We start from the raw sequence: 27,487 nt of genomic DNA on the forward strand, positions 1-27,487 counted from the left end.
CAGCATATTTATGGTCCTGACTATCCCAATAGTGTGCTCACCTGCATTTACTCTCCATAAGTGATAATGAGAAGCAGAGTCCAATCTACAGTTTGAGATCTTAAAGGCAGGGTCACATGAAGATGAGGGGACAGGAGTCCGTGTAACTGATGTATTTGGTTTGTGTTATTAAACTTCTTAAAACTCGACTACTGCATACTCATTTTCCTCCTTATATACATAAACCAGATAGCCATGGAGACCTCAGGTCTTGCAGTTGTCATAGGTTATCTTGTATTTTCAAAGAAAAACCTTTATTTTCTTTTCTAGAACTGGTGCTGGTGATTTCATTGTCATAAAATATTTTATTTATCCTTACAGAGTTGCTTATAATCACCCAGGTTGACTTACCCAAAGACACACAAAACAGGCAGGCAGGTAGAGAGACACTCGCCTGCCCTTTCAGAGCTAGCAATGCGATTTCCTCTGTACCCCCGCCCTCCTCCCCCTCCCAACACGCACCCGTCTTCCTTATTATACTAATGAACATTTCCTCGGTGCTCACCCAGCTCTCGCTAGGGTGCTCAGTGGTGTCATTTACAACATATTGAAAAATGAAAATGATATCCTTCAGAGGGGCATAATGTAGGTCTGAAAGGGAAAATACATTCCCTGGCCGGGAATTTCTTAAACATTTAGAGCTGGTGAAGTAGTTGTGTAGAGGTTGGGGAATTTCCCCAGCCTTCCCCACTTAGCCAAGTGAGGCTAAGCGAGCCCCACAGACACGCGCAGGCTTTGGGATTTACCTCTTCGGCCACTGGGAGGCCCTCTGCGTTCCCCTTTCTCCGGTGCCTGGCTGCAATTACTCACTAGTGCAGTGGCACCAGCCTTCCACCAGGGAGCCGCGGATCAGCTCTCCCGCCCGCCCCCTCCCCCCGCCCCCATCTGCAGCTTGCTGGCTCTCTCTTTCTCCCTCTCTGTCTCACTCTCTCTCTTTCTCTCCCTCTCCTATCGGAGCACAATGAAAGCCTGTGTATCGCCGTGACTCCGGGCAGTGGAGCCAGTGTCAGCAAAGCGGCTAACAACAGACGGGAAAGAGAAAGGAAAATACAAGCTACTTTTTTTTTTTTTTTCCATCTATAAAGCGGAGCAATACAAGCGATAGAACCACATTGCTTATTGCGAGTCCAGACCCTCAGATCCACTGGCCGGGGATGGAATGTACAAAAGTGGACAGAAAAGTGGCTGGACATGACTCGGTGCAATTTGCTGGAAGTTTGTAAGTTTGACCATCGTTTGTAAATTACTCTCGGAAGAGTTTGTCTCTCTTGATACTGTATTAGAATAGAGCCGGGGGTGAGGAAGCGTAAGCGGGAAAGAAAAAATGTGTTGAAGGATCTCTCTCAGTGGCTAGCGACTTCAGACTGCTTTCATTTAAGACTAGGAAACCTTAGAGGGAATGAGGATTTTACCGGTGATTGGATTAGCTGAAGAAAAGAGCACGGTCCAAAAGTCCAATTACTGACATTGTTAACAATTGAAAAGCTATCTCCCTCTTTTGGGAGAAGACAACATCCTACAGTACCCCCAAAGAGGAGAAAACACCGGAGCCAAGGGAAAGGGAGGAAAAATTAAAAGCCAAAAGACAGTCTCTCTTGATTTTTGTACATTCTGAACATTGACTTCGAAAATTTTCTGAAACAGCACTTTTTTTTTCTAACCCGAGGAAAAGTAAAGGCTGCAGGTTACATAGAGGTGGTAGAGATGTGTTTCTCTGCAGAAACATCCCCATAGAAGATTTTCTGAAACAACTAGGTGAGGGGGAGTCCAGCTCTCTATTAATACCTCTCTCAATTCCCTTTGCTGTCTGTTTCTGTCTCTGGCTTGACAATCCCTGAATTCTTGCTCTAACCCCCAGATCGTGTGTTTACAAAGTACCTAGTCGCTCTTGTCAGTGTGGTGGGGGAGAAAAAACCCCACCAACTCTGTCCAACTTCTCGAGAGCTGTCAAATGCAATTAGAGTAAGTTGATAAGGGTTTGTTTCCAACTAATCCTCTGCGATTGGTTTCTGTTCTGTCTCCTAACCCTCTTTTTACTAACTCCCCTCCCCCACACCTTCTCCACGGCTCCCCCCCAACCTCTGAAGACCTCTATTCATGTGGCCCTGAACACTGAGCTCACATTGTCAAAAACAGATTTGCCTGCAATAGCCAGCAGTAGCCTCCTTCCACCTCACCATCCCAGAGGCAGCATTGTGTCCAGTAAGATGGGGGACACAGCGCCCCCACAGGCCCCCACAGGAGGGCTGGGGGGGGCCCCTGGGGCGGGGCTCCTTGGAGGGGGCTCAGTCACCCCGAGAGTGCACAGTGCTATCGTGGAGCGCCTCCGGGCTCGGATCGCTGTCTGCCGCCAGCACCACCTGAGCTGTGAAGGACGCTATGAACGTGGTCGGGCTGAGAGTTCAGACCGGGAAAGAGAGAGCACCTTGCAGCTCCTGAGCCTGGTACAGCATGGCCAGGGGGCTAGGAAGGCTGGAAAACACACCAAGGCCACAGCCACTGCCGCCACCACTACAGCCCCTCCACCGCCCCCTGCTGCCCCTCCTACAGCCTCTCAAGCAACAGCGACAGCAGCCCCACCGCCCCCACCAGACTATCACCATCACCACCAGCAGCACCTGCTGAACAGTAGCAATAATGGTGGCGGTGGTGGGATCGACGGGGAGCAGCAGTCACAAGCTTCGACCCCTGGGGACCAGAGGAACTCAGCCCTGATTGCGGTAAGGCACCTGGTTTTCTCATGATTCTGGCTGTGGTCCGGTGGCCTTTTGCGAGGGTAGAGCTTGCCTTGGCCTGAGGTGGAGTGGACAGCAATGAGAAGGGCCAAGATGTTACCTGACTACCTCCAAGGCCCTTGGGTGTGCAGTTTGTGCAGTTTTATACTCTTACTCGTTGAGTTCTGCTGATGCTCATTCATGGGTTTTCCTACACTCGTAGGGTGTTTCTTAGGCAGTAGATAGCCCGAGTTCTCCAGAGGCCCTCTGGAGTCAAGAGGGGGCTACAGGCCAGCAAGATCTGAGTGAGCCACTGAGGAAGGCCCTGTCCCCCCAGAGCCTCCTGTTTTGGCTAGCCACTCTGATTAGGCCCAGCAAGCCATTCCTCAGCCTGAATGCAACTATCAGTCCAGGTGACCTTCATCAAAGCCTTTTCCTTCTTTTCCCATTTCCCCCTCCCCCTTTGAAATGGCCTCTTCTTGGGTTAAGAGACCATAAGTGGCGATGTCTAACAGAGAAGTTCCATGAGTATCCCCTCAGTCAAAAGCGAAATGTGGGGGAAACTTCCCCAAGATTAGTGAGGGAATGTGTTTGAGAGGCTTACTCCTGATTTCCCATGGATGCCCCCACCGCGCCCTCCCACCTAGCTTCTCTTCCTCGGCACTACAGTCAGGTAGCGCCAGCCAGCAGCATTCATGACAGTGGGCAGGCACAAAGGGGCTGTTTACACGCTATCATCCAAGGAAGTACCTTGTCTTCGGCCACTCCTGCTGACAGGACAGCAAACCTGAAAGTTCTGATTAAGTTTCTGGCTGGGAGTTCTTCCTCAGAGGCACAGACACACCCCATCCCAGAGGGAGTATCCCTTGAATCATTGGTTCTTGGTGCCAGTCCTGGTCAGGTGACTGCCTGGTGCGCCGGCTTCCCCTGGAGCTGCTGGGCCAGTGGCCTCTGGGTAGAAGGTGGAGCCCTGCCCCGCAGCCCTGTAGGCTTCCTCCGTTTCTGAGGTCTGTGGGGCCCTTGATGTTCTGTGTCCGCTCACAGCACAGCTCCAGTGTACCCAAGCCAGCCCTAATGAAAGTCAGCAACAGGAAATGGCCATGCAAGTCTAAAAGTACTCAAAAAGCCCAAAGGAGAGGAGGGCAGCACATCGAACTCCTTTCCCAAAGGAACTTGGAAAGGAGCTCTAGGGAGAGGATGCCCCCCTAGCCTGGCCTATTGGATGCTTCTTTGTAGCTCCCCTTATCCCTAGCCTGGGTGTGTGGTTATGAAGTTTCCAGAAATTCTGGGAGCTAGGATAGTGGTCTTCTGCCCCACCACACACACATTTTGCTTGGGTTGCCTAGAACTGCAACTTCCTGGCACGAACTCCAGATGAAAAATAACTGCTAACAACTGCCCGGTGTTTGCTGTCTCATCCTAGAACGCAGTTAACCTGTGGGGTCCTGTTAGCGCTAAAAGGCCTAATTTCCCTTCCCTACCACCTGTTCCATCCCCACCTCTCCCTGGAATTCCCTAGGAGAGCAGTGGGAGTTTGTTCTGTGAAAGGGAGCTGCTAAGGTGAATGGGAGTGGGGGTGGGGGGAAATCACTCGAATGGAGAGAAGAATGAGGTTTGTATGCATGTGTGTGTCACTGGCATCTGCAGCCAAAATTATCTAAATGCCTTGATTGTCCCCAGTAAATTTATAATCTGTCTGCAAGTCTCCCAATAATACTGCTTTGTGTGCTTCGCAGTCTCCTGGTAAGTGTTTCTGGGGATGATACAGGGGAGGAGGCGCCTGGCCTTTTTCAGTGGAAAAGACTGATCTCTGTCCTGGGTGCCAAGACTGGAGGTGGCATTCACATCCCAGCCTCTGCAAGGAAGGTGGCATGTCTGCTTATGGCCGTGTTCTTTGGATTTTTGCTTTTTTCCAACGTGGAAGTAAAATGAGGCTGCCTCTTTTTGGGGTGGCAGGGGCGGGGGATTGGGATGCAAAATGAAACCAACCAACCTCAGTGGTTAGTGTGACTTTACCATAGCAATATCCATGCTGGGCGGAAGTGAGAGGATGGGGTCCTACCTTTCCCAACTGAAGGCCTGTTGGTGCAGGAGCCAAAGGTGGCTGTTGTACCACTCCTGTTTTAAGAGAGAGTCTGATTTCTCCCTCCTAACCACCAGCCATCTCCTAAAACATTGCCTTGGAGGAGACCCCTCTCCAAGCACAGTGATGATGAGAGGTGCCATGTGAGTTAGGAATAAAAAGAACAGTTTATTTCTGATGGTTGCCTTTCATTGAAAACGTGTGACATTGCAAAGGTTGATCCACCACCCGCCTTTTGGTTATTGGAAATTCCCTTCTCCATTTTAGCTTCTAAATTTGGAGCTTTGTTACTCAGCATGGTGCTCAGAGATGGTGATGCAAGTACTGTATTAACCTGATAACATTGTGTTTGAAGGGAGGCCTGGGCATTGGGGAGTGATTCATCAAACCCATTAGATCTGCAGGTCCCACTTCACGCGAGTTCCTCTTATTCTCAGAAACACTATTAATTTAAAGGGGCCTTTGCGCAGAATGAGTGGCAGAATTCTTTCTTAATTTTATTGCTGTGTCCGTAACCAGATTTATTTCTGTCTGGGTGTGCTGAATGTAGCACTTTAATAGTTAATTCGTATGCCATAAGTGGCCATAAAGGTCCTTTCAAAGAGAGAGAGAATATTGATCGTCTAAAATCAGATAAGCACCGCGTCCTCGGATGAAAGCTCTGTGTGCTGCCTACTTGCTAGTGCAACGCCTAGTGTGTGGTCAGTCGTATCTGAACGTGGAGGGCAGGGAACTTCTGGTCTGTGGGATCACGTTGACTTGAGGGCTTTTGTACTGCAGGAAGTATATAACGTCTGAGCTTTTTTCAATAGCCGAAGTTTCAAGAACAATGCAAGAATAACCTCCAAGCCAGTTCTAATTCTCTCCACATTGAGAGCCTAATTCTGCAGCCCTTACTCAGCCAATTTCTTCGTTTAGCTCAAGTACAAGTTCAGGGGAAGCCCCATTGCTGCAGAGACAGCAGGAACAGGGCCTTTCAGAGGGCCTGGATTATAGGGCTTTGAGCAGATATGCATTTCTAACCACTTGGAGCAGGCTTTAGGCACTAAATCATTTTCTGGTGAAGTATGTTTGAATCTTTGAATGAACTGTGAAACTGAATAATTGCTGGTCCATGGAACAGTACGGTTTAGAGCTTCTGAGGTTCATTATTAATCTTTCCCTTTTGCCTGAGACAAGCTCTTTTTTCTGTTGCATAGACTGTGTTGCTAGGATGGATAGATAAGTGGTTCCAAGTCATCTTTGGCTTCAGAGATGATCTTTTCTCTAACGTTGTGTGGAGGAAAGAAAGCAGATCAGACAAGGAGTCTGCCTCCTTGATTCTGTGCCTGCTTGCTCACTAACCAGCTCACTACCCTAGGACAAGTTACTTAGCAGTCATCCGTAAAACAGAGAGAACAATACTGCTGTCCTAGCTTGTTGAGAGAAGCAAATGAATCTACGTTTCTGAACAGGCGTTGGGGAAAATAAAGCACTGCAGAAATGCAAGGCATTATTACTAGTATTGCTAATAATAAACTACTAAGCAACGAATCATAATACCAGTTTTTCCAGGGATTAAAAGTATACTTAAGCTTTCAGTTGTCTGTTTTAAATGGTGAAATAGCTTTTATTGTAAATAGAGGGATTGGTATTTCAAATTTAGCGCTGCCAAGATAAGACTGAGTTATCAGTGTACTTAAGTGTTCCTGAAGGTCCCAGGAAATCTTAGTTAAAATGTACAATGTTGTGAAAGTGTTAAGTGTTTAGGGTCTTTGCACGCATGTCCTTTACAGGCCCTGGCACGGACCAGAGCAGCTTGGGAAAGGTGTGTCCACCGGAGCGTTTAAGGAATATTAGAAAAGTCGTTTGCACAAATGGCATGGGAAAGTTAAATATTTTGTCAACAATAGTCTAAAATGTTAATTGTTAGCTTAAGAAAGTCAAACAAGTTAAATCATTGCCAGAGTTCCCTGGTTATTTTTAACTGATAATAATCAAGTTTCCAATTGACAGTTCACAGTCTGAGAGCTGTAAGTGGGGGTTTGAGAACAGAAACAGTTCATTGGCCAGATCTGGGTGTCTCTAGCTGTCTACATGATAAATATCCTCCCCAGGACAGTGATAGGAGTGTTTACATTATTTATATATGCAGCGATCATTTCCTTAAGAACTGACCTATTTTTGTTCTGTTTTCCAGAACAAAGTAATAAAGGGAGAGTTCTTATCTCTCCAAGACCTTCCTACTACTTCTTTCAAGTAAATATAATTATAAGATCTCACAAAGGCAAAAGAGTTCAAGTGGGGAGAGAAGTTGGTACAATCCTTTTTCAAAAATGGACAGAAAGCTTGCTTTGACAGCGAGGGCTGTTATGTCAACCAAGATGCCTTGCTTGTTTGGGTCAGTGTTTGTTTACAGAAGGCATCTGTGTTCTTTGAAATAATGTCATTGTTAGGTGATGTTTTTCAAACCTTAGAGTTCTAAACCTTACAGTTTAATATTGTGTGGCTTCCCTATGCTTGTAAACCTTTTGTAAGTTACCAAGACAAACACGGGTTTTCAAATGTTCTAAGACATAATAATTAAATATGACTAAAAGAGCAGCTATGATTAGCTGTTCTTGTTTTTAATTGTTGTTGTGTGTGTGTGTTTTTAGCGCTGCTGTTTAATCTCAAAAAGCCTGGACAGAAATTTTAAAAAAATCATCCGTTCTGCCGTGCATGGCAAGGAAGCTATCCCGAGTGGATTCTACTTCCTTGTTCTTTATTCCAGGCCCTTATATATGTTCGTAGGCTGGATCATGTTTAATGAAAACAATTCCAAATTCTTTCTTCTGCATTTTCATGCTAATTTCCCTCACACTGTAACAGGCTCTGTGGGAGAATAGAGAGAAGTGCGGCTAAAGACATAGTCCCTGCTCGTTTACCAGTCCGTTTGGCAAATCAAGACCACATCGATAAAGGAGCAGTACAAGTACTAACTAGGTGGAACGGACCAAAACTGATGTAGAAAATCAGAAGAAAAAAGGAATAAATACTTATTGAGCCCTAGAATGTACCAGGCACTTTTATATTTTATATAATGCCTTAAAAAAAAAAAAAAACCCGGTGAGTAAGCAACACTTGCCCCACTTCACGAATAAGGAAACTGAGGCTTAGAGAAATAGTAAATGGAAGAATTTAGCGCCCAGATTTTATATTTTGACCTGTATTCGGATCCCACTTCACATCTACTAGCTTTATGAGCTTGGGGAAATAATTTCTTCTTCTTGGGCATCGGTACCTTTATCTGGAAAACAAAACCAGTGCTCTACAGCAGAACAGCGGGCACAGTGTCGGACACACAGTAGGTGCTCAAAATGTGAGTGCTGTTAGGAGCCGGTAGGAGAGAGCTTCAGACCTGGGGCAGCAGCAGGGCCTGGGAGGAGGGCGCGTGCGGAAATGTGGGATGGGGTAGCGGGGGGCAGATGGGTATCAACATCAGGTGTGGGACAGACAGGGTTGGGTGTGAGCAGTGAGGGGCACAGGTGAGGCTGATCCACTTCCTGGAGGGGCTGAAGCTCTGGCAAGAGTACACCAGCAGCCCTGGAAAATGGTAGAGCAAGGAAGGCTCAGAGGAGTCAGCATCTATGAAGCAATAATAATCCTTCATACACTTGAAGACAAGTATTACACTTCCCCTCCAGCAGCCTCTTCTCAGAGCACATTGCCTAAGTGTTCTGTATTACCTATCTTCCAGTCCCTTGAGCTGCTTAATGCCTTGCTATTTACACACTTCCCTTATTCCCGGTGAGTTATATACCGCAGGACATGGCCTTTGGCATGGAAAGGAGATGGTTTTAAAAGCATGCTCACTAGACACAGAAGAGAAACGAAAAGAAGCAGAACACACACCTCTCTTCCCAGGCTCGCTAGGCCTTCCAGTGCAAATAAGAATTGCCCTGTGGGTAAACGTGTCTCCTCTTGATGTGTAAACTTATCTTCCCAACAAATGAGTTTGCTGGTTTATGAACTTGGCAAAAGTCTTTTCATTAAAAAAAAAAAAAAAATTGTGAGCAGAAACTTCTGAGAAGCTGTGATTCCAGATGGCCTCTGAGATTTGCTTGCTTGCTTTTTAATGCACATGTGTTCTGTATCTTTGACTTGCCCTAAGCTTCAGTGGGATACCATTTTCCCCTATTTGGTGCATGTTCACACGGCACAGGGAAGGTACCCTATGGAAAAGATGGCAGAGGAGAAAAGCCAACACCTTCTGATTGAAGGTGTGATGATGTTGGGATGCTGACCATAGTGAATGGGCTCTCTATGGCTGCCAGCTTCAACCTTTTTCTACATGTATCTAAGGGGCAGATGTGAAAAATTCAAAGCTATTTCATTTCCTTGTAGAGGGGATGAAAAGAGATGTTCATATATTCTCCACAAGTCTTAAAGAAGGCTAGAGAGTTGGGCCCTACCAAATTGCTGAAGGAATGGCTATGAAAATGGTCAAATAATAGTATTTACATGCACTGTGCTCTCTACAGGTCTTAATGATTTTAGCAAAGGTCCTGAAATTTTATAACAAGATTGTGGACGTGGGTGCTTTATAGAGCTTGGAAATTATCTATTAATTCGATAAAGAATTGTTGTGCAGTAATTCTATGCCATGAAAGTTAATGTATCTATGGTGAGCAATTTGATACAGCCTTTGCCCTCTTAGTATTTACGGCTAAGAGGGGTGTGGATAGGGTTGGAAATAGAGGTGTGAAAATTGGCTTAAGGAGGCAAGGCGGCATAGCAGTTAAGAGCCTGGGGTCAGGGGTGAGACTAATTAAATTCTTCTGCCTCAGTTTTCTCAGCTGTAAAATGGAATGATTGTCATAGAACTACTCGGGGTTGTTGATTAAATGAGGTAATTGCCTGACACCTAGTAGAGGCTCAATAAAATTTAGCTGTTGTTGTTACTGTGAAAGGTGACGAGCCTGAGCCAGATTCGTGGTTTTTTCCAGCTCAGGATTCCCATCTTCAGAATGTGTGAGAGGCATTTTGTGGGGGCAAGGCTTTTCTCTTTAATATTAATTACAATGGTTAGTGATGGATGCCATATTATCCAGTATCCCTAAGCAGTTTTATATGGAGATGTCATCGGGAATAGATTTACATTTCCCTGGCATGAGTTTACTAGTGTTCCTCTTGAGAACAGGATCAATGAATAACCCTTCCATTCCTGGGATTCTAGGACCTCTGATCTAGAACTTGACTGGAGTGTTTATTTGACTTCTTCTGGAATAGAGGTTGGTTTTCCATTCAGTTACCTAGCAAGTGTGGCATGTAGGCTTTGTGGGTAAGTGAGAAATTTAAACCGTCTATTGAGAGTTTGGAATCATTAGAACTGATTAGTCCAAAATTACCAATTTAGCTGAATTATTAATTCAGACTGCTGAATAATTCTTAAGTGAATCTGGTCACCGAGACACAAAGAGTTAGAAGTTCCCTCCTGTGGAGATTTAAAATTATGCTTTTGAAAGCCAGATTCCTGGCTCAAGTCACTAAGGAATCAGTTAACTCACTGCAACCGCAAATGAACGGCAGCAGGAGTTTGTCCTCTTCCCACCCCTGACCTGGGGCGTGTGGAAAATTTCACGCCTCGATGTGGTTCTTCGCTTAGAGTCTCTTCCTTGCTCAGTACCACCTAAAGGTTGATTCCCTAAGAAACGCGAGGAAAATGTTGCCAAGGCGTCAAAGCAAGTTTTGTTGAGGATGATTCTTAATCAAAAGCATGATGTTTCTCTGCAGAAGTGACAGGATAAGAATAGGAATAGTCTTGTTGGGTGGATGATGTTTGGGCAAGGATGGATTTATTGGTCTTAACTCAGAGCAAAGAATGTAGTCAAAATTTTTTGGTTAGTGTGTTTATTCCCCATCGTTCACACTTAATCCCCCTCTTCCTCTCGAAGTGTAATATTCTTAGGAAATGTAGAGTCAACCTCATGTTGGGTTTGTTTTGTTTTATATTGTTTTAACAGTGTTCTTCCTGAGTCGTCATGGCAGGTTCATACGTTGATAGAGAATCATTAACATCGTCGTTTTAAAAAGTCTCTTCTGTCAGAAATGTGGCTGAGTTTTATTTGTGGACTTTTCCCAGCAACACCGATAACTGTCGTCCACATGCAGCCCAACACCTTGAATTCCTCATTGCGAGACAGAGTTCTCTTCAGGTGGTGCTCATGGATTTGAATGGAAAGTTAATTACATGCCTGGGTTTGGTTTTGTTCGTGTTGGTTTTTTCCTTTTCAGAAAATTTACTTCAGGCAAAAGTTTGCTACAACTTCTAATAACTTACCAGGAGACTTTTGGATACGCAGTATAATCTTTTAACGCCGTGGTAACCAGAGTGCAAAGATGTGGCTTAATTGAATACAGTATGTACCTGTACTGTGTCTTTGGAATGATGATTGCCATACTTAAATGAATGTGCACTGCTCATTTCTGGAGGTCTCAGGAGTCTCAATTACGTAAAAAACGAAAGCATTCTCTGGCTAAGCAGCTGAGAAACGAAGTTTTTTTGTTGTTGTTGTTCACCTAAGTGGACCAATACTTGCTAAACCAGCTATGGCTTGCACATTTGATTGCCACACTGCACCATGTAATTTCAGACAGCCAAAGCATGTGCTAGTGGTATTATCCCATTTGGTTGTTTCACAGAAGTGTTGAAAAAGTACAAAGTACAGACATAAAAGTAAACAGGAAAGAGCAGCGGTCCTCCTGACAGAAACAACAGGCAGAGGCAATAGTTGAGTGAAGTTTGCGCCCAAGTCCTGTGGCCACTGCACCAAAGAGAGCTTCCTTTTCTCGCTTAGGTTCTTTGCATGTGGATCTCTTTGCAGGCTCAGTCCCCCAGAGAGAGATTCTGAGCTGTCTTTGTGCTAAATTAAACATTAGTTTTCTCCTTGGGAACTTGATCTTCCACAGACAAGGCAACAATATCTTTCCGAGAGAGCTCCCAGCTAAGCATTTCCCTCAGGAAGACACCAGCTCAGGAGCCTTTTCACCTCCACTGTCTGCTTCTCGGGTGTGAGTGTGCGTTGCGTAGGAATTGTTCAGGCTAACCAGGTCTAGAAGCCCTTAGAGCAAGGACTTGTACTCCAATCCTTGGTATAATAAAGGGAAATGGTCAGAGCAGCACCCAGATCGTGGAAGATTTTAACCAACCGTGGGAAGGAGTAATTCCTTTGCTCGCTGCCTCCCAAATTCTGTACCCACAGCAATGAAAGGAAGTATGTTAAATACAAGCCATCTCGTTTCTAGCCATCTCTCATCTCCATCCTGCCCAGCCCCCAAGACGTCTAGTTCATACTGATCTGAAAATAGGACACTATTCTATCAATTTATGGAGTAGCATAAGGCCTTAGAAAACAGACCAAATTCTTTACTCAGAGATGAAAAAAAATTAAAGCCCATTTAAAAGAGTAGTAGAGGCTGGGCTAGACCCCAAGTTTTCTATTCCAGGTTATAAAGAGTTGTCCTTTTATTAAGTACTTTTTAAAAAAAGATTTATTTATTTAAAGATTTTATTTATTTATTTGTCAGAGAGAGAGAGCGTGAGTGTACAAGCAGAGGGAGGGGCAGGCAGAGGGAGAAGCAGGCTGCCTGCTGAGCAAGGAGCCTGACATGGGACTCGACCCTAGGATCCTGGGATCATGACCTGAGCCAAAGGCAGATGCTTAACCGACTGAGCCACACAGGCATCCCAAGATCTGTTTATTTGAGAGAGAAGGAGAGCACGTGTAGTGGGGGAAGGGGCAGAGGGAGAGGGAGAGAGAATCTCAAGCGGACTTTGCACTGAGCACAGAGCCTGACACAGGCCTCCATCTGGGGCTCGATCTCACCACCCTGAGACCACGACCCTGAGATCACAACTTGAGCTGAAACAAGAGTCCGACACTTAACCGACTGTGCCACGCAAGTGCCTCTTATTAAGGACTTTTTATAATCTATAAAAACAACAGGGGCAATCTGGGAATTTTTAGTAACATTTTGGTAGTAGAAGGAGCAAGGAGTTTAGAATAGTCTTGTTTAGAGACTACTAGATTGTCTTTTAAATGATTACAATGATTCTATCCCACATGCCCCTTTGTAATGTGACTTTATTCCTCCTCCCATTAAAACCTAGATGCCATTGCCCCCCTTGAATCTTGAATGGTCTTCTGACTTGTTTTAACCAGTGGTATCTGACAGAAAAGATGTTGTGCTATTTGTGAGGATGGGCTTAAGAAGCCCTCCTTGATTTAACATTTGTTAAGAGGGAAAGTCTTATGTTAAATGTTCTTACCATAAATAATAGTAAAATTAATAAAGAGGGCAGGAGAAAACCTTGGCAACTGATAGGTATGGTTATGGCCTTGATGGTGGTGATAGTTTCACAGATGTACACTTATCCCCAGATGACAAAGTTGTATATATTAAATACATACAGCTTTTTATGTCCATCATACCTCAATAAAGTGGTTTTAAAAAAGAAGCTTTTTGGAGCACTGAGGCCACCTTATAAGGGAGCTGGTGTAGCCAGCTGGAGGAGGAGTGTCCCCACGCAGAGGACCAGGGTACCCCTGTCACTGACCAGCACCAGCTGCCAACACGAGAGGGAGGCCGTCACGTGCCAGCATGTCCTCCAACTCCATGCAGCCCTATGAGTGAGCGAGCCCAGGTGAAATCAGCAGAGGAACCATCCAGCCAGCCTAGAGAATCATGGGAAACATCACATCATGGTTTGCAGCCACTATGTTTTTGGGGTGGTTTGTAACTTAGCAAAGGTTAACTGAATCAGAGCTGGGAAACCTTAGCAGGGGCGATGGCTCCCCCTTGTTAGACGTGTTACCCCAGCACTGCTTACTTAACATCTCTGAGACTCATTTTCTGCTTTTTCTGGTGGTAGCAACTGTGCCAAAGCTTTCGAGGATTAAAGGAGATAATACGCGAGAGCACCTAGCCTGTGGTCTGGCCCGTGGTGGAGTTGCACAAACATTCCTTTCCTGGCTTGCTCCTTTGTCCCTTCTCACTGGGCTCTAATTTAAGCCCCCCTTCCTTTGTCATCTCTCTTCGTCATCTTTGTCACTCTCACTTCATGTGCATCAACATTCTTAGAGCCTCCCCCAGCTCGCCATTCCTCCGAACAGCAATTTATTTTTTCCCTCCTGGATGACGGCCTGGTGCCGTCATTCCTCCTAACTACCAAATCTCCAGCGTTCTTGTTACGCTCCAGGGAACACACCTGCCTTCGGTAGTCTTCCCTTAAAATAGAAAAGGGTTAACCTCATAAAGATGTCACTCCCCTTGTACTGCTCTGCTGCCCTTGGGAGAGTCAAACAGCATAGCCAATATAGATGGGCAGTGTAATTGCATTCGATCTTCTAGGTCGCAGAAGACTTTGCTAGTTACAACGGCGTGCAGGGAAAAGAGTAAGCGTGTTCCGTCTTGAGGAGCAGTGTTTCTGAACTCACCTTTTCTTTCTTTCTTTTCTTTATCTTTCCTTTCCTTTCTTTTGCAGCACATTAGTCTAAGTCCCTCATTTTTCCCACCTTACACTTCCGCATATTCTACTTACTACGCTTACCAGTGATATGGTAAGAGAGTCCTGGCCTAGGAATTGGATGTCGAAGGCCTAGTGTCACTAACTAGTCAGCAACTTAGTCAAGTCTTTTTACTTACTTTCCTTCTTGGAAAAACAATAAGGGGCACCAGGTGAGTGGGTTGGATCACCTCAGAGGCCCCTTGTGGGTGACTACACTTTGAATAAGTTCCCTGGTATGTCATTTTTGGTTTTCACATTTCAGTCTCTCCTTTAAATGGGTCTGTCAGGAAGAACTGAAAGAAGGAAAGGTGACAAGGGGAGGATGTTTTGTTTTTTAAAGGAAATACGAGTGAGGAGGATCTGAAGTAATCTTGGGAGCAAGGTCCAGCTGTGGCGAAGGCCGAGCGCACAGCCCTGTTCATTGCTTAACACTCTTCCTGGGAGTCATGAGCAAATCACTCCATCGCTGACCCTGTTTGTTGGAGCTTTGGGTTCCAGTATGAAAAACACAGTTGTAGGCCTGGAGTTTGATTCATTAAATTTATTTTTAGAGGAAATACTGCTTTTGTTTGCCTAGATTATCCTAGCCACACTTGGAACATTTCTGTGGGTAAAGAATGAGTACCCTTGTGAAATAATTCATGAAATAGAAAATGTGAAATGAAAAGGGAAAGACTCTTATGGAGCCTGCCTTCCTTAGGAATTGACTAGTCTGTCTGTCTCTCATATACACTCAATTGAAAAGTGCAGATTAATGGATGGGATTTTATACATGTCACCACTTCATTTTAAAAATATGCTTCTGCTTTAAAGAGGAAATACAAAAGAGAGTCACTGAAAAATTGGTCTGGGGGAGGGGAATTCAGTCCACTGCCTCTTTTTTTTTTTTTTCTTCTTCTTATCACTAAAACCCTAAGCAGAGAGTGTAATCACCTATTTCCCAAGGGCAGCCCTAAGCCCTTAAAACTCAGATCTGTTTAGGGATTTAATAGAACTGGAAAAAAAGGAACGCACAGGATCTGCTCCAAACGAATCAACAAAGGAAAATTTACCTAGCCAAATAGTAAATCTAGAGGATTTCTTTGATAGCACAATTCCCTCCCTCCCTATCTCTTGATTTAGTTAGAGCATAGATCTGCAAACTTTATCTTTATGATTCCTAGAATCTTTGGGGTCTGTGGATCCCATCTTGGGCTCCAGGCCAGTCCAGTGCATTTTCTTTCACAAAACAAGATCTAACGAGCAGGAAGCCAAGAGGGTCATTTGGTTGTGGCTGTCATTTCATTTTGTTTCCAAGGGTAGACACACACAGCTTCATTGTCTGTTAGATTAGAGCCTTAGAGATGGTGACTTTTTTCTAGTAACTTTTAAACTCCTTAGCTTTTCTTTTAAGATTTTTTTTTAGATGAAAATGTCTTGGTATTATGCTATGCAACATTGCTTTTCTTTTTAAAAATACTAAGACAAAGGAAGTCAAGTTGCCTTTTTTTCCAATAGATTCTTAACTTTTGCTTAGAAAATAGACCCTGGATCCCCATCACACATATGCATGCACACACACCACCCCCCACATACACCCTTTTTTACCATGATTATTTTTAGTATATATGGACACAAATTGGTTACGTGGGTGACTTACCGAGAAAGTAGAATGAAGAAGTACATTAAAGAGTATGGGAAGGAAGATCAGTTTTAAAGGAAATTGCTCCAGAAGACAAGAGCATGCCAAATTGCAGAAACTGGGAAAGAGAACATTGTATCACAATGGTAAGTGTAGAGTGACAAGGGACCTCCATTCTGGTCCAAGTTTTACTGCTAACTAACAGAATCACCTTGTGGCCAGTCGCCCCTCCTTTGCTGCTTAGTTTCCCCATCTGCAACCCAAAAATGTTGGACTCCATAGCACTTTGCTTGGCTGGATTGTTCTTGTCATACAGGATTCAGCTCAAATATCACCCTAACTCACGTACACACATAAATGATCTCTCTTTCTCTCTCCTCCTCTCCTATCACTATGGAGGTGTTGTCTTCATGACTTTTATCACTATCTGAATTTATGTCCCTTCCTTGTTTTCTGGTGCATTTCCTATCTTTCCCCACTGGAACGTAAGCTTCGTGGCACCAGGAAGCTTGTCAGTCTTGTTCACTACATGTGTCCTAGCCCTCAGCAGTGTTTTGGTTCCACAGTAAATATTTGTTACATGAATGACCAGATCAGTGACTTTTAAACTAGAGATGTCTTTCTTTCTTTCTTTCTTTCTTTCTTTCTTTCTTTCTTTCTTTCTTTCTTTCTTTCTTTCTAGATTTTATTTATCTGAGAGAAAGAGAGAATGAGCATGAGTGGGGTGAGGGGCAGAGGGAGAGAAGCGGGCTGTCCACGAGTAGGGAGCCCCATGTGGTGCTCAATCCCGGGACTCTGGAATCATGATCTGAGCCAAGGGCAGACGCTTAACAGACTGAGCCACCCAGGTGCCCCAAAGATGCCCCTAGAGATGTCTTAGGAGTCTTTCAGGAATGGAGATACAAAAGAGAGAACAAAGAACATGTGGTGGGCCTCCGAAGTCCCCACCTCCTGTTTGATTACGCATTTTATACATCTACAGCACCAAGTTTTTAATCACACTAAAGTATATATATAGGCATATTTATAGGTATAGAGATGCCTTAATGTGATCAAAAACATGGTTCCAGTGCTACAACCATTTGAAAGACTCAAGAGTGTGATGATCATTTAAGATTTTTCCCAGATCGAAATTCCAAAGCCCAGTCTCTCCTCAGTAGAAAACTTTGGTACAAGCACAAGGATGATGGAGTAGAAGTTACATATACTCAGTGACTGCTGTATGCTGGGTCCTGTGTTAGTCCCTTATGCCACGCAGGAGAGACAAAGTTGTTCTTTGATGGAGTTTACATTTTAATGGCGGGTAGGGGAGGACAGAACGTTGAACAAACAAAAGAATGAGATAAATTTAACTAGTGGGACAGTGCACAGAACTTTGTTCCTTCAAACGGCTGATTGGAGATTGATTTGGATTGATTAAACGGAAGCAAATTTGGGAAACACTTCAGGAAGTAGAAAGTGATAAGCATAAACAAACAGCTGCCCTCTGAATAGGAGATGGGATCCTTGGCCAGTGCCTGGGCCCCTCCCTGCGATGGTCTGCCCTGTCCAGGCCACGTGCTGCTTTGGCCAGTTTGTGCAAAATGCGGGTTCCGATGCCCCTTAGGGAGGAAGGTGGTCATGTCAGCATCATCTGTGCCTTGGAGCTGTTGTGTTCATTTCGTTAGCAGGCATTGAGATTTGAGAATTAAAGAGAAACTATGGAAAGGCACCCTTTGAGGAAAAGAAGAATATTGCCCCTTTTTAGCAATAGAAAACAATGAGGAAACTAGCATCAGGACCAAAAGGAGGTGGAGGCATAAGTAGGTTCTCAGTGGGCAGGCCAAAACAGTAACTGGTATTTGCAATCATAATAATACCCTTTTATATGTATGCAACCCATATTGCCTGCGTGGAAACCCTATGCTATAAATAAGGCAAGTGGACGGGGCGCCTGGGTGGTTCAGCTGGTTAAGCGTCCATTCTTGATTTCGGCTCAGGTCATGATTTCAGGGTCATGAGATCGATCCCCCTGCTGGGCTTAGTGCTGGGTAGGGAGCCTGCTTAGGGTTCTCTCTCTCTCCCTCTCCCTCTGCCCCTCCCCTCTATAAAAAAATAAATAAGGTAAGTATAGCTTTTAAAAATTTTATATATGGGAAACAGACTCGGAGAAGTTGAGAAATGCTAATAATATCTTACTTTTGAATAACAAATTTGCAGCTTACAAAGTATGGACACACACATCATCTCAGTTTGTTCTCTGGGGTATTATTATGCCCATTTTAGAGACTGGTAAGGGACTCACACTGGCCTATACTAACTCCACTAGTGAGCAGAGATTCACCCTCCTGACCCCTGGGCCTGGCTGTGCAGGGCGCACAGCTGGCAAAGTTGGGGAGCTGAGCCCCAAATACATCACTGAATTTGCATCTAAGATGAGGACATTGAATGTCTTGCGCTTCCAGAAGCATACCCACACATGATTTGAAGCAATGACTCTCCTAGAAAGAATGTCAATCATGAATGGAATGAGGATGTCAGGCAACCAGGGCATATCAAATCTAGAATAAGGGAGGCTGAAAAAAAGGGAGTCTTGTTTTTTTGTGGTTTTTTTTCTTTTTTAAAAATTTATTAATTTGTAAGAATGAATACAAGGCAAGGCAAGAAAGCTTTTTTAATTTATGAAAGGCCACACTTTGCTACCCATATTTCTTATGGATCTAGTGAGCCAACTCGTAGGTCTGGGGAGAGAGGGCTACAAGGTTGTTAAGAATAGAAACTTGATCTGGAATCAAAGAAGCAGATTTGTCTCTGTAAGCGAGATTGGTCTAAGTTTTTCTCAGTGCTCTTGCTTATTTTGGAATGAATATCTTAGATGGAACTTAAGGGAGAGACCTGCAGCTCTTTGCTGAAAAGTGATTTTTAAATCCATTCAGATCCAAGTTGAATCTGTTTTTCATGCCGATGGGTGTTTTCTCATTGCCAGAGAAAATGCAGCAGTTCATAATTGACAGGATTTTGCTTCGGAGTGGAATATACCTTATTTATCTTTGTATTTCTGGGGCCTGCAATAATGCCAGATATCTAGTAAGCAAGCATTTTGTAAATGTTTGTTGAAATTAAACTGTGGTGAGCATGAATTTTTAAAGGACCCTAGTCCTTTCTATTTCTGTGACTAAACATACCATACACCTGATGTGAGACACTGATCTTCAAGAGACCGTTTTGGTTCAGTGTTTTGTTTTGTTTTTAAATCACAGTCATTAAGTGTTTAACTTGTCGGGCACTCTTCTAAGTGTTTTTAGAATATGAACTCAAGTGTCCTCATAATCACATGATGAAGCCGGTACAATCTTATTTCCATTTGACAGATGAGGAAGGCACATGCCCAGGTCACTCAGCCACGAGTGGTAGAGTCAGGATTTGAACAAAGCAGGATGATGCCACTGCTCGTGTGTTTAGGATGGTTTCCTACTGTGTCGCTACACAGGTAATATCAGACTCCAGCTCGCTCCTGACCCAGGTCTGGGTTTGGAAGCCCAAGTGCAAGAAGACATTTGAAAGTCAGTAGTGATTAGGGGCGCCTGGGTGGCACAGCGGTTAGGCGTCTGCCTTCGGCTCAGGGCGTGATCCCGGCGTTATGGGATCGAGCCCCACATCAGGCTCCTCCACTATGAGCCTGCTTCTTCCTCTCCCACTCCCCCTGCTGTGTTCCCTCTCTCGCTGGCTGTCTCTATCTCTGTCGAATAAATAAATAAAATCTTAAAAAAAAAAAAAAAAAGTCAGTAGTGATTAGAGCTAACTCATTGTCTGAGGTGCAGATGAAATTCGGAATGAATGCGTAGGGGCTGCAGATGAGTCTTTGAGACTGTTTCCAGCCTCCTGGTTTTCAAGAGGTGGAACACACTTGAACGTGTAGGGTCTGTGAGTGACGAATAGGTTTTGACTTGTATGCTGGGGGACGTTGGTAGTAACCACCCAGAGGGCTGCGAGGAGGGTTCTAAGGTGATATCCAAGCTTGGTGGGAAGAGGGCCACGGTGGGTTCATTACTGATAACCTGCGGTGGGCAGACAGAAGGTAACATGGCTGACAAGCCCCTGGAATGGATTCTTTAGGACCAGGAATCCAAATCTGGGGGATCTCGAATAAAGATTCCTGGTGAAATGTTAACTCTTTCCTTGGAGGAATACATCAAGATCAGATGACACCACTTTATGAAGTTTTGTTTAAATAGGTTAAATAAATTGTAGCTTTAGGTTGTAAGTGCCTTGAAGACGGGTATGTTCGTTGAAGATGTTATAACCTCTGTTCTCTCTGAGAGCTCAGAGAAGGTGACTGAATTTTTTTTCAATATTTTGTAAAGTGCAGTGCAAACTCAGCTTCATTCCCTCCCTGACTTGCAACCAGATTGCCCCTAAGCCCCTCTTATGTGGAAATTCTGGAGAGACCATTGCTTAAGATCAGTCTTCTGAGGGAAGTCCATTTTTGGTAGAAGCAGAGACAGAAACAGTGTAGAAATAGGAAAATGATGCCCCAAACGTGAGATCCCCAGAATTTTGTTTTGGGAATCAAATTCTCTGATAGCTTTGAAAAAAAATTTAGCAAATATGTATTGAGGTATGATATCCCAGTCTCATTTTAGGTGCCAGAATAGAGTAGCAAATAAGACAAGTTCTGTGCCCTCTTAGGAAATATTTTCTTATCAGTAGCTTCCCTAGAAGGTAAGTGATACAGCATCTTGAGTATGTCAGTTCTCTGAATTAAATGCAGATTTTTGTGTGATGGCCTATATGCGTGTTCAGTGTGGGCCGGCTGTCAGGGTCTCCAAACACTCAAGGGCTAAAGAACCTGTCGGTGAGGCTTGTGGTGGCGGGAAGAAGAATCCACCGAAACTAGGCCTAGTGTAATTCTTCACTCCACACAGAGCAGCCAGTTGTAGGAGATCCAAGTATTTCCTTTCTTTGTGTATCCGTTCATTCTGCTTTCGGGAATCTGCACAGAAAGCACACGTAGCTTGCTTCGTGCCTAACATATGTCCTTCACCTTGGACTTCTGTTACCTATTTTGTTAGCTATCTAAGCATTTTCCTCTTTTCTCAAAGGCAAGCCGTCCTCGAGCAGCAGCTGAACTCTTTTTGTTCTGTTTTGCATTTTAGTTTTGAGCCTAGTCCAGTGATTTGTTGCTTTGCTTTTCAGTGACCTCCCACCATTTTGAGGCTTCCTCCCCTCCCACCTTGACCTCGAACTCCAAATTTATGTCTCCGTGTCGTTGTGGGGAACGTCTTGGTGAAAAGGATAAAGCTGAATTGGAGCTTCGTCTCGGGGATTTTCATAGTAACACTGACTCTTTATTATTAGCTGTGCACTCCAGGCTGTTAGAGTTCATGTTTTGGCAGTGGACCATCAAACACCCTATTTTTAAGAGCCTTTAACTTAGTTGTAAACATGTGCTGGGACTGGGGCTCACTTTCTTTACTCATATTTACCAAGAGCAGTTTAACTGTTGAAAAGTTGTTATTAAAAAAAAAAAAAAACTCAGACTTCAGGATTATTTTTCCAGTCATCTAACTCAAAACTATGCATGATCTAAAAAAAGAAAATCTGGCATTTAGTTGCTTAATTTGATGGTCCAGTCATACTGGTAATTTGAGGGGGAGGAGAAATGGAACTGCTAGGTCCTTTTACTTTGACAGATGCCCATCACACACGCATGGAGGGAAGGATGGCTGCTACACATATTTACATGATTGAGCAGAACAGCTCAAAGAAAAGCAGTGCAGTATGCTGAGGAAATTGTTTATGCCCTGAAAGTCTTCTGTATTTAGAATAAAAGTATTCTGTAGACACATCTCCTGGGCGCTCGACATTCTGGAGACTTTACTAGTTCCATTAGGAAAACATAAATAATATCCCAAACTCTCACTGGCTTGTAAATACAGAGATGTATTCAGAAATTTGGTGAAGGGACGATTATCACAAATATATCTATTTCTTTTATCTCTGGGAGGAATCTAGGCAAGTTCCCCAAAATACATATTAACCTTCTGAGGAGACGGTGACTTACAGGAGCTTCAAGAATTTAAGTGTTCAAAAGGAGGGGTTGAACTTTGACATCTTCCTCTTGTGATTTAAGATTCTCAAGGTTCCACTGTTCAGTCAGCTGAACAGAGCGGCTTTGGGGCTGTGGTGATACTCTAAGTAGTACCTTTCATAATGACTCCCTTCTCTCAGCCTCCTGGTATTCCATCAGACCCTTGATTGTACCTCCTTGTTAGTTTTGAGGTGGGGCATTAATTGACAGGTGACATTTGCCAATCAGTATGAAAAGGAGTTAATTCCATCTTATTCCATTTTCCCTCTTGTTGAGCTGCAGGTATTCCACAGATACATCCTAACTTACAACCGCTATTTGATGGAAAAGCATCCTGCCGTGAAATCATCTTGCCTAGTTTGCATGTCTCTTATCTCCCTGGGCCATCCCGGAAAGCTCCCTGTAGCTTCTGCAGGATGCGCTGGCAGTTCTTCCTGATGAATGTTACTTGCACAACTTTTTGAGTGAGGTGCCACTCTAGGCACTTCGCCGTATTCCGAAAAATCTCAACTGGTTCTGTCTCAGGGCTGGCCTTCTATATAGGAGTTGTTATATGCTCATTGACTTTGTGGTGCTTATTCAATCCGAAACTAATTGTTTTGTTTTATGGGGTATATTTCCTCCACTATTGAACGTAAGTTGCTAAAAGTTTAAAATAGAATCAAAAGCAGGAAGATTTTTTTCCTTAAAAAATTGCAAGAATATTTCTTCCCTCCCTTTGGGGAGGTGGATACTGTTCCCGACCCTGGGCCTTTTTCAGAATAAACACAACTATAATGCTGCATCTGTGCCCTCCTGGAGTTACATATGTGCATAACTGTTCCGTGAGTAGCAGAGAAAAGGGGCCATAGGGCATCAGAGGAAAGAACACATATTTATGTTTTCAGAACTTTCAGGAGGGAGAAGAATCTGCAGACTTGAGCCCTTAGAATTTCCCGTAAAAATTCTTATTATGGTTTTTGTTCAAAAGTTAAATGCCATTTGCCATGTTAATAAGATGACAAGATTAGGTAATTGTATTCTCTGTTGATGCATAACAAATTACCCCGAAATGGAGCAGTGAAAACAGTATATGTTCCTTTTTTCGTTCTTTTTTTTTTTTTTAAGATTTTATTTTTTTATTTGACAGGGAGAGAGAACAAGCAGGGGGGAGCAGTAGAAAGAGAGGGAGAAGCATGGAGCCCAATGCGGGGTCTGATCCCAGGACCTCGGGATCATGACCTGAGCTGAAGGCAGATGCTTAACCATCTGAGCCACCCAGGCGCTCCACAGTAAATGTTTCTTATCTCACACAGTTTTTAAGGGTCAGGAATTCAGAAGGGCTAGCTCAGAGTCTCTCATGAGATTGCACTCAAATCATTGGCTGGGGCTGCAGTCACTTCAAGACTTGAGTGGGGTTGGAGGCTCTGCTTCCGAGTTCATTGACATGGCTGTTGGCAGCACTCGGTTGGCTATTGGCCAGAGGCCTTAGTTGCTTGCCACCTTGGCCTGTCCTTAGGCTGCCTATGTATTCTCAAGTCACAGCAGCTGGATTCGTCCAGAGACAGTGTTCCAAGAGAGTGAGCCACAGTCTTTCACAACCCAATCTCAGAAACAACAAACCTTTGCTTCTGCCCATACGCTGTTGACCACATAGACCAACCCTGACACAGTGTGGGAGGCATATGAACAAGGATATGAACACCAGGGAGTAGGTCTCGTTGGGGGCCATCTTGGAGGCTACTGAATGTAGTAATGTATAAACATTGGCCAGTAGCCCAGGTTACCATGTCCCCTACTGTGATTTTGAGGAAGGTTATACCACTGACTATTCTAAAATTAGGCCATCCATTCATTTCACATGTATTTATTGAGTGTCAACCGTATACCAGGCACTGTTCTAGGCACTTAGGATACATCGGGGAGTGAAACAAAGATCCTCACCCTCATGAGTCTTATATTCTGTTTTATATTTTGCTTTTCATGTAGCAAATGCCATGGGTCAGGGAGCCCACGTGATTAAGGTAAGTACATGGACCTCAAACCATTGTTTCATGTTGGCTTGCATTTGACCAACTTCAGCAGGAAACTGGGAGGGCTATTTTCCTTATCTGCAAGAATAAGGGGAGGCTTTTTGAAAGACCTAGTAACAATACAATCTCTCCAGTGATTACATTCTTCTGTTAACTGTCTTAAATGATTACTTCTCTGTCTTTGATAGCTATGTGAGGAAGTCAAGTCCATTACTTAAGAATTAAGGGAAGTAAAGTCCATTACTTAAGAATTAAGGTTTGGGAGTCAGACCCTCGGATTTGAGTCAGAACTCTCCTGCTTTCTTACGGTGTTACCTGGGGCATGTTGAGTGACTCCCCTGAGGCTCAGTTTTGTCCTCTGAACAATGGTGATAACAGTAGCACCTGTCTTGAAGTCGTAAGCAATAAATGATGGAAAGCGCTTATCATAGGATTTGCTACATAGATACCGCTCAGTTTTACCTGCCTTTTCTTCATTCTGACTGCATCTGACTGGCCCTTCCCAGAGGTGCTACCAGAAATGACTCCCTAGTTCAACGCAAACTGAACCATCCAAGACAGCAGGGGGTGTAGTCATGTCACTCCAGAGCATCTTTCCCAGCCCCCTCCCTTGCCAGAGCTATGGCAGCCAGTAGTGTGTAAGTCGGAAGAATAGCTCCGTTGGGGGTTCATGACTTGTTTGGAAGCCTTTGATTTATCATCATGAGTTTACCATTTAGATATGTAAAGGTGCTTTCAATATCCACCTGATGGTTTCCTACTGATGCCATTTCTCTTGCAATATTTTGCCAAGTCATCTGTCAGCACAGTGGCCTGGAAAGGAAAGACTCATGCGCTCTTGGGTTCCTGTCTTAGTCGGTCAATCCCAGGCACCTGAGCCAGAAAGGCCCCTGATTTTCCTCAGCACGGCACTGAGCAGGCAGCTGCTTCCTGCCAAGGAGGTGCCTGCCTTCCTGAGGCTGGGAAGCTCGTGGGCCCACTCTCAGCTCCTCTCTCATCTGCCTTCCTGGAGTGGTACCATTAGAGAAATTGGCAGTGACGGGGTAGAGACCCTTGTACCGCCAGCCCCAGAAAGAATATACAAAGTGAGCCAGGGGTATGTTTTGATGGGGGGTGGTGCAGTATATTTTTAGAGATACCTGGTAGCTTGGAGCTCTGTGCATTTTATTTATATATATATAAGTAGATTGTGTGTGTGTGTGTGTGTGTGTGTGTGTGTGTGTGTGTATCCTCCTAATTTCCCCTTGCCTCCATTGGGCAGGAAGTGTGTGCATGGATGACATATAATCCTTTGAATCATTGGAAGACGTGAACAAATGTGACCAATTTCCAGGCAGTCATGGGCTCTGGATCTGTTAAGAGGAAAAGCCATCTAAAGACACAAGGGTGGAGAGGGCTGGGGAGGAAGGAACAGATGCTTTGAAGACAGGCAATCCTGGGTTTGAATTCTGACTGTAACATTGTTGGCTCTGTGACCTCAACAGATGATATTTTTTTAAACCTATCTAGGCCTGTTCATAGAGAGGATGGAATAATATACCAGTCCGTGAGAAGCACATAGCACTTGGAACAATTTTTTTTAAAAAAAGCAAAAAAAACAAGGTCCTAGGAAACATTTCTTTTCCTCTCTGAACTCTTAACAATTTTCTACATTAATCAAGTTAACACATCATTTTGTTTTTATTAAGAGTAGATATTTGCAGCTTCTGGGGCTCTGGTTCTCAAACATTACTGTATATAGTCACTGGGGAGTGTGCTAAAGGCTGGACTCCCCCAGCAGAAATTCAGGAGCTCTGGAGTTTGGGGATTTCTGTAGAAGATTCTCAGGCCACATTTGGAGACACAGACTTGGGGGTAACTCCAGGTCTTGGAAAGTTTTGAAGTCATCTCGGCTTAAACATTTTAGATGTTTGTGGAGGTCAGATACGAAGCACAACCTTTGAGCTTTGAAGATACTGAGCCGTACATGTTTTAGAACTGTCGATGTACTCCCACGTGCCCTCTGGGCACTTTAGAAGGCACAAAAGCAGAGATTTGCAAGGGTGCACCTTCCATTCTGTGGTAAAACTGCCGACTTCATGTGTGACCTGGATGGAACAACTTGGTCCTTTCCACAGGCACCATATGATAACACAAGCAGGAACAGGACATCAAAGAATATGTATGGAATGCAGGCCTGAAGCTGAAGGACAAGTAAAACCGGAGGGCTTGGGGAGATAGCGAATGCCGNGGTGCTGAGGGCTTACCTCAGAAGTGATTGTGACCGCCCACTGGGGTGCAGAGCCTTGGAGCCCCAGTGGTAGAGGAGTTGTCCATAACTCTCTGACCTTCTGTGGATGTTGGATTCATTTTTAATTCCTTCTCAAGATATAGCTTGAATCCCCTATCTGGTCACTACCTTGGCCCAGGTTGGTAACCCCCTCTCCCCTCAACTGATGCAATAGCCGCGTAACCCAGCTCCCGTTTAGAACGTACCGAGTAGAGCAGCAAAGGTTGCCTTCTTACTACATAAAATTGTTCACATCTTATCCCTGCTAAAAACTGAAGTGGCCTCCCGTTGCATTTAGAATCCGAACTCATTCATGTCTGTAAGTTGGGCATAGGCTGTGTCCTGCTCTGCTTTTCAAGTGGAGCCCTTGCCTCTCTCCTCCAGCCCTGTGTGGAGCACCCGACTCCTGGAAGATGCAGGGTCTTTCCTTCCACAGAGCTCTTTATCGTGTTACTGCTCTAATTCGTCACGTGGCTGGCTCCTGCTTAATTTTTACATCTCAACTTAAATGACAGCCTGACTACCTACCTCTTCTGAAGAGGTTTCTCTGTTATTGTTTTCTTTACGCTTATTACAATTTGCAGTGCCTCTCTTTATTTACCTTTTTTTGCCCGTTTTGGTCCATCATCCTCTTTAGAGCAGAAATCCATTTTGCTCTCGACTTCACCAGAGTACCCGCAGTACCACCCAAGCGATTGGGCATACCAGTTGCTCGTTGGGTGAGCAAACAAGTAATATGACTTCCTGTGTTCCACAGGATAGGGTATGAAGAAGAGGTGGCAGGAATAGCTGCTTGTTTCCCAAACAAATTCATCCTTCTAGAATATTACATGGAAGGAAATTGCAGGAGTGTGCAACCAGTGACTCACTCACCCAAACTGAAATTCAAGGAACCAGAGATCCTTTCGTTGTGTTTTCCAGGCCTGCTCTTGTCAGGTGAGAGCCAGGCTGGGTCGCTGTGCTAGAACACCGGTACCGCACAGTTTATTGGTGCTTTCGGCTGCCTTCATGCTAACGTATATAACTGCTGATCTGACTTTTGGGAGGAAAGGAGTTCTGGAGTTGGGTCATTTGAAACTAGAGTTTGCATCAACAGGACCATAGATTTTCTCACAGCCGGCCCCGTAGTACATGCTGACACTTAGGACAA

General features: G+C 44.3%; 1 protein-coding gene across 2 annotated transcripts in view; it reads left to right on the forward strand.

The window, feature by feature from the left end:
* Positions 1–928: 928 nt before the first annotated feature.
* MAML2 (mastermind like transcriptional coactivator 2) overlaps positions 929–27,487 on the forward strand; it is a 331,734-nt gene continuing 305,175 nt past the window's right edge. For both annotated transcript variants that reach the window (XM_008688387.2, XM_008688388.2), the window contains exon 1: positions 929–2,759. In XM_008688387.2, coding sequence (XP_008686609.2) covers positions 2,247–2,759 — 513 coding nt within the window. In that variant the 5' untranslated portion in view covers positions 929–2,246. The remainder of the gene's footprint in view (positions 2,760–27,487) is intronic.

Source organism: Ursus maritimus, unplaced genomic scaffold, assembly GCF_017311325.1.
Source record: "Ursus maritimus isolate PB19 unplaced genomic scaffold, ASM1731132v1 scaffold_16, whole genome shotgun sequence".
Taxonomy (NCBI): domain Eukaryota; kingdom Metazoa; phylum Chordata; class Mammalia; order Carnivora; family Ursidae; genus Ursus; species Ursus maritimus.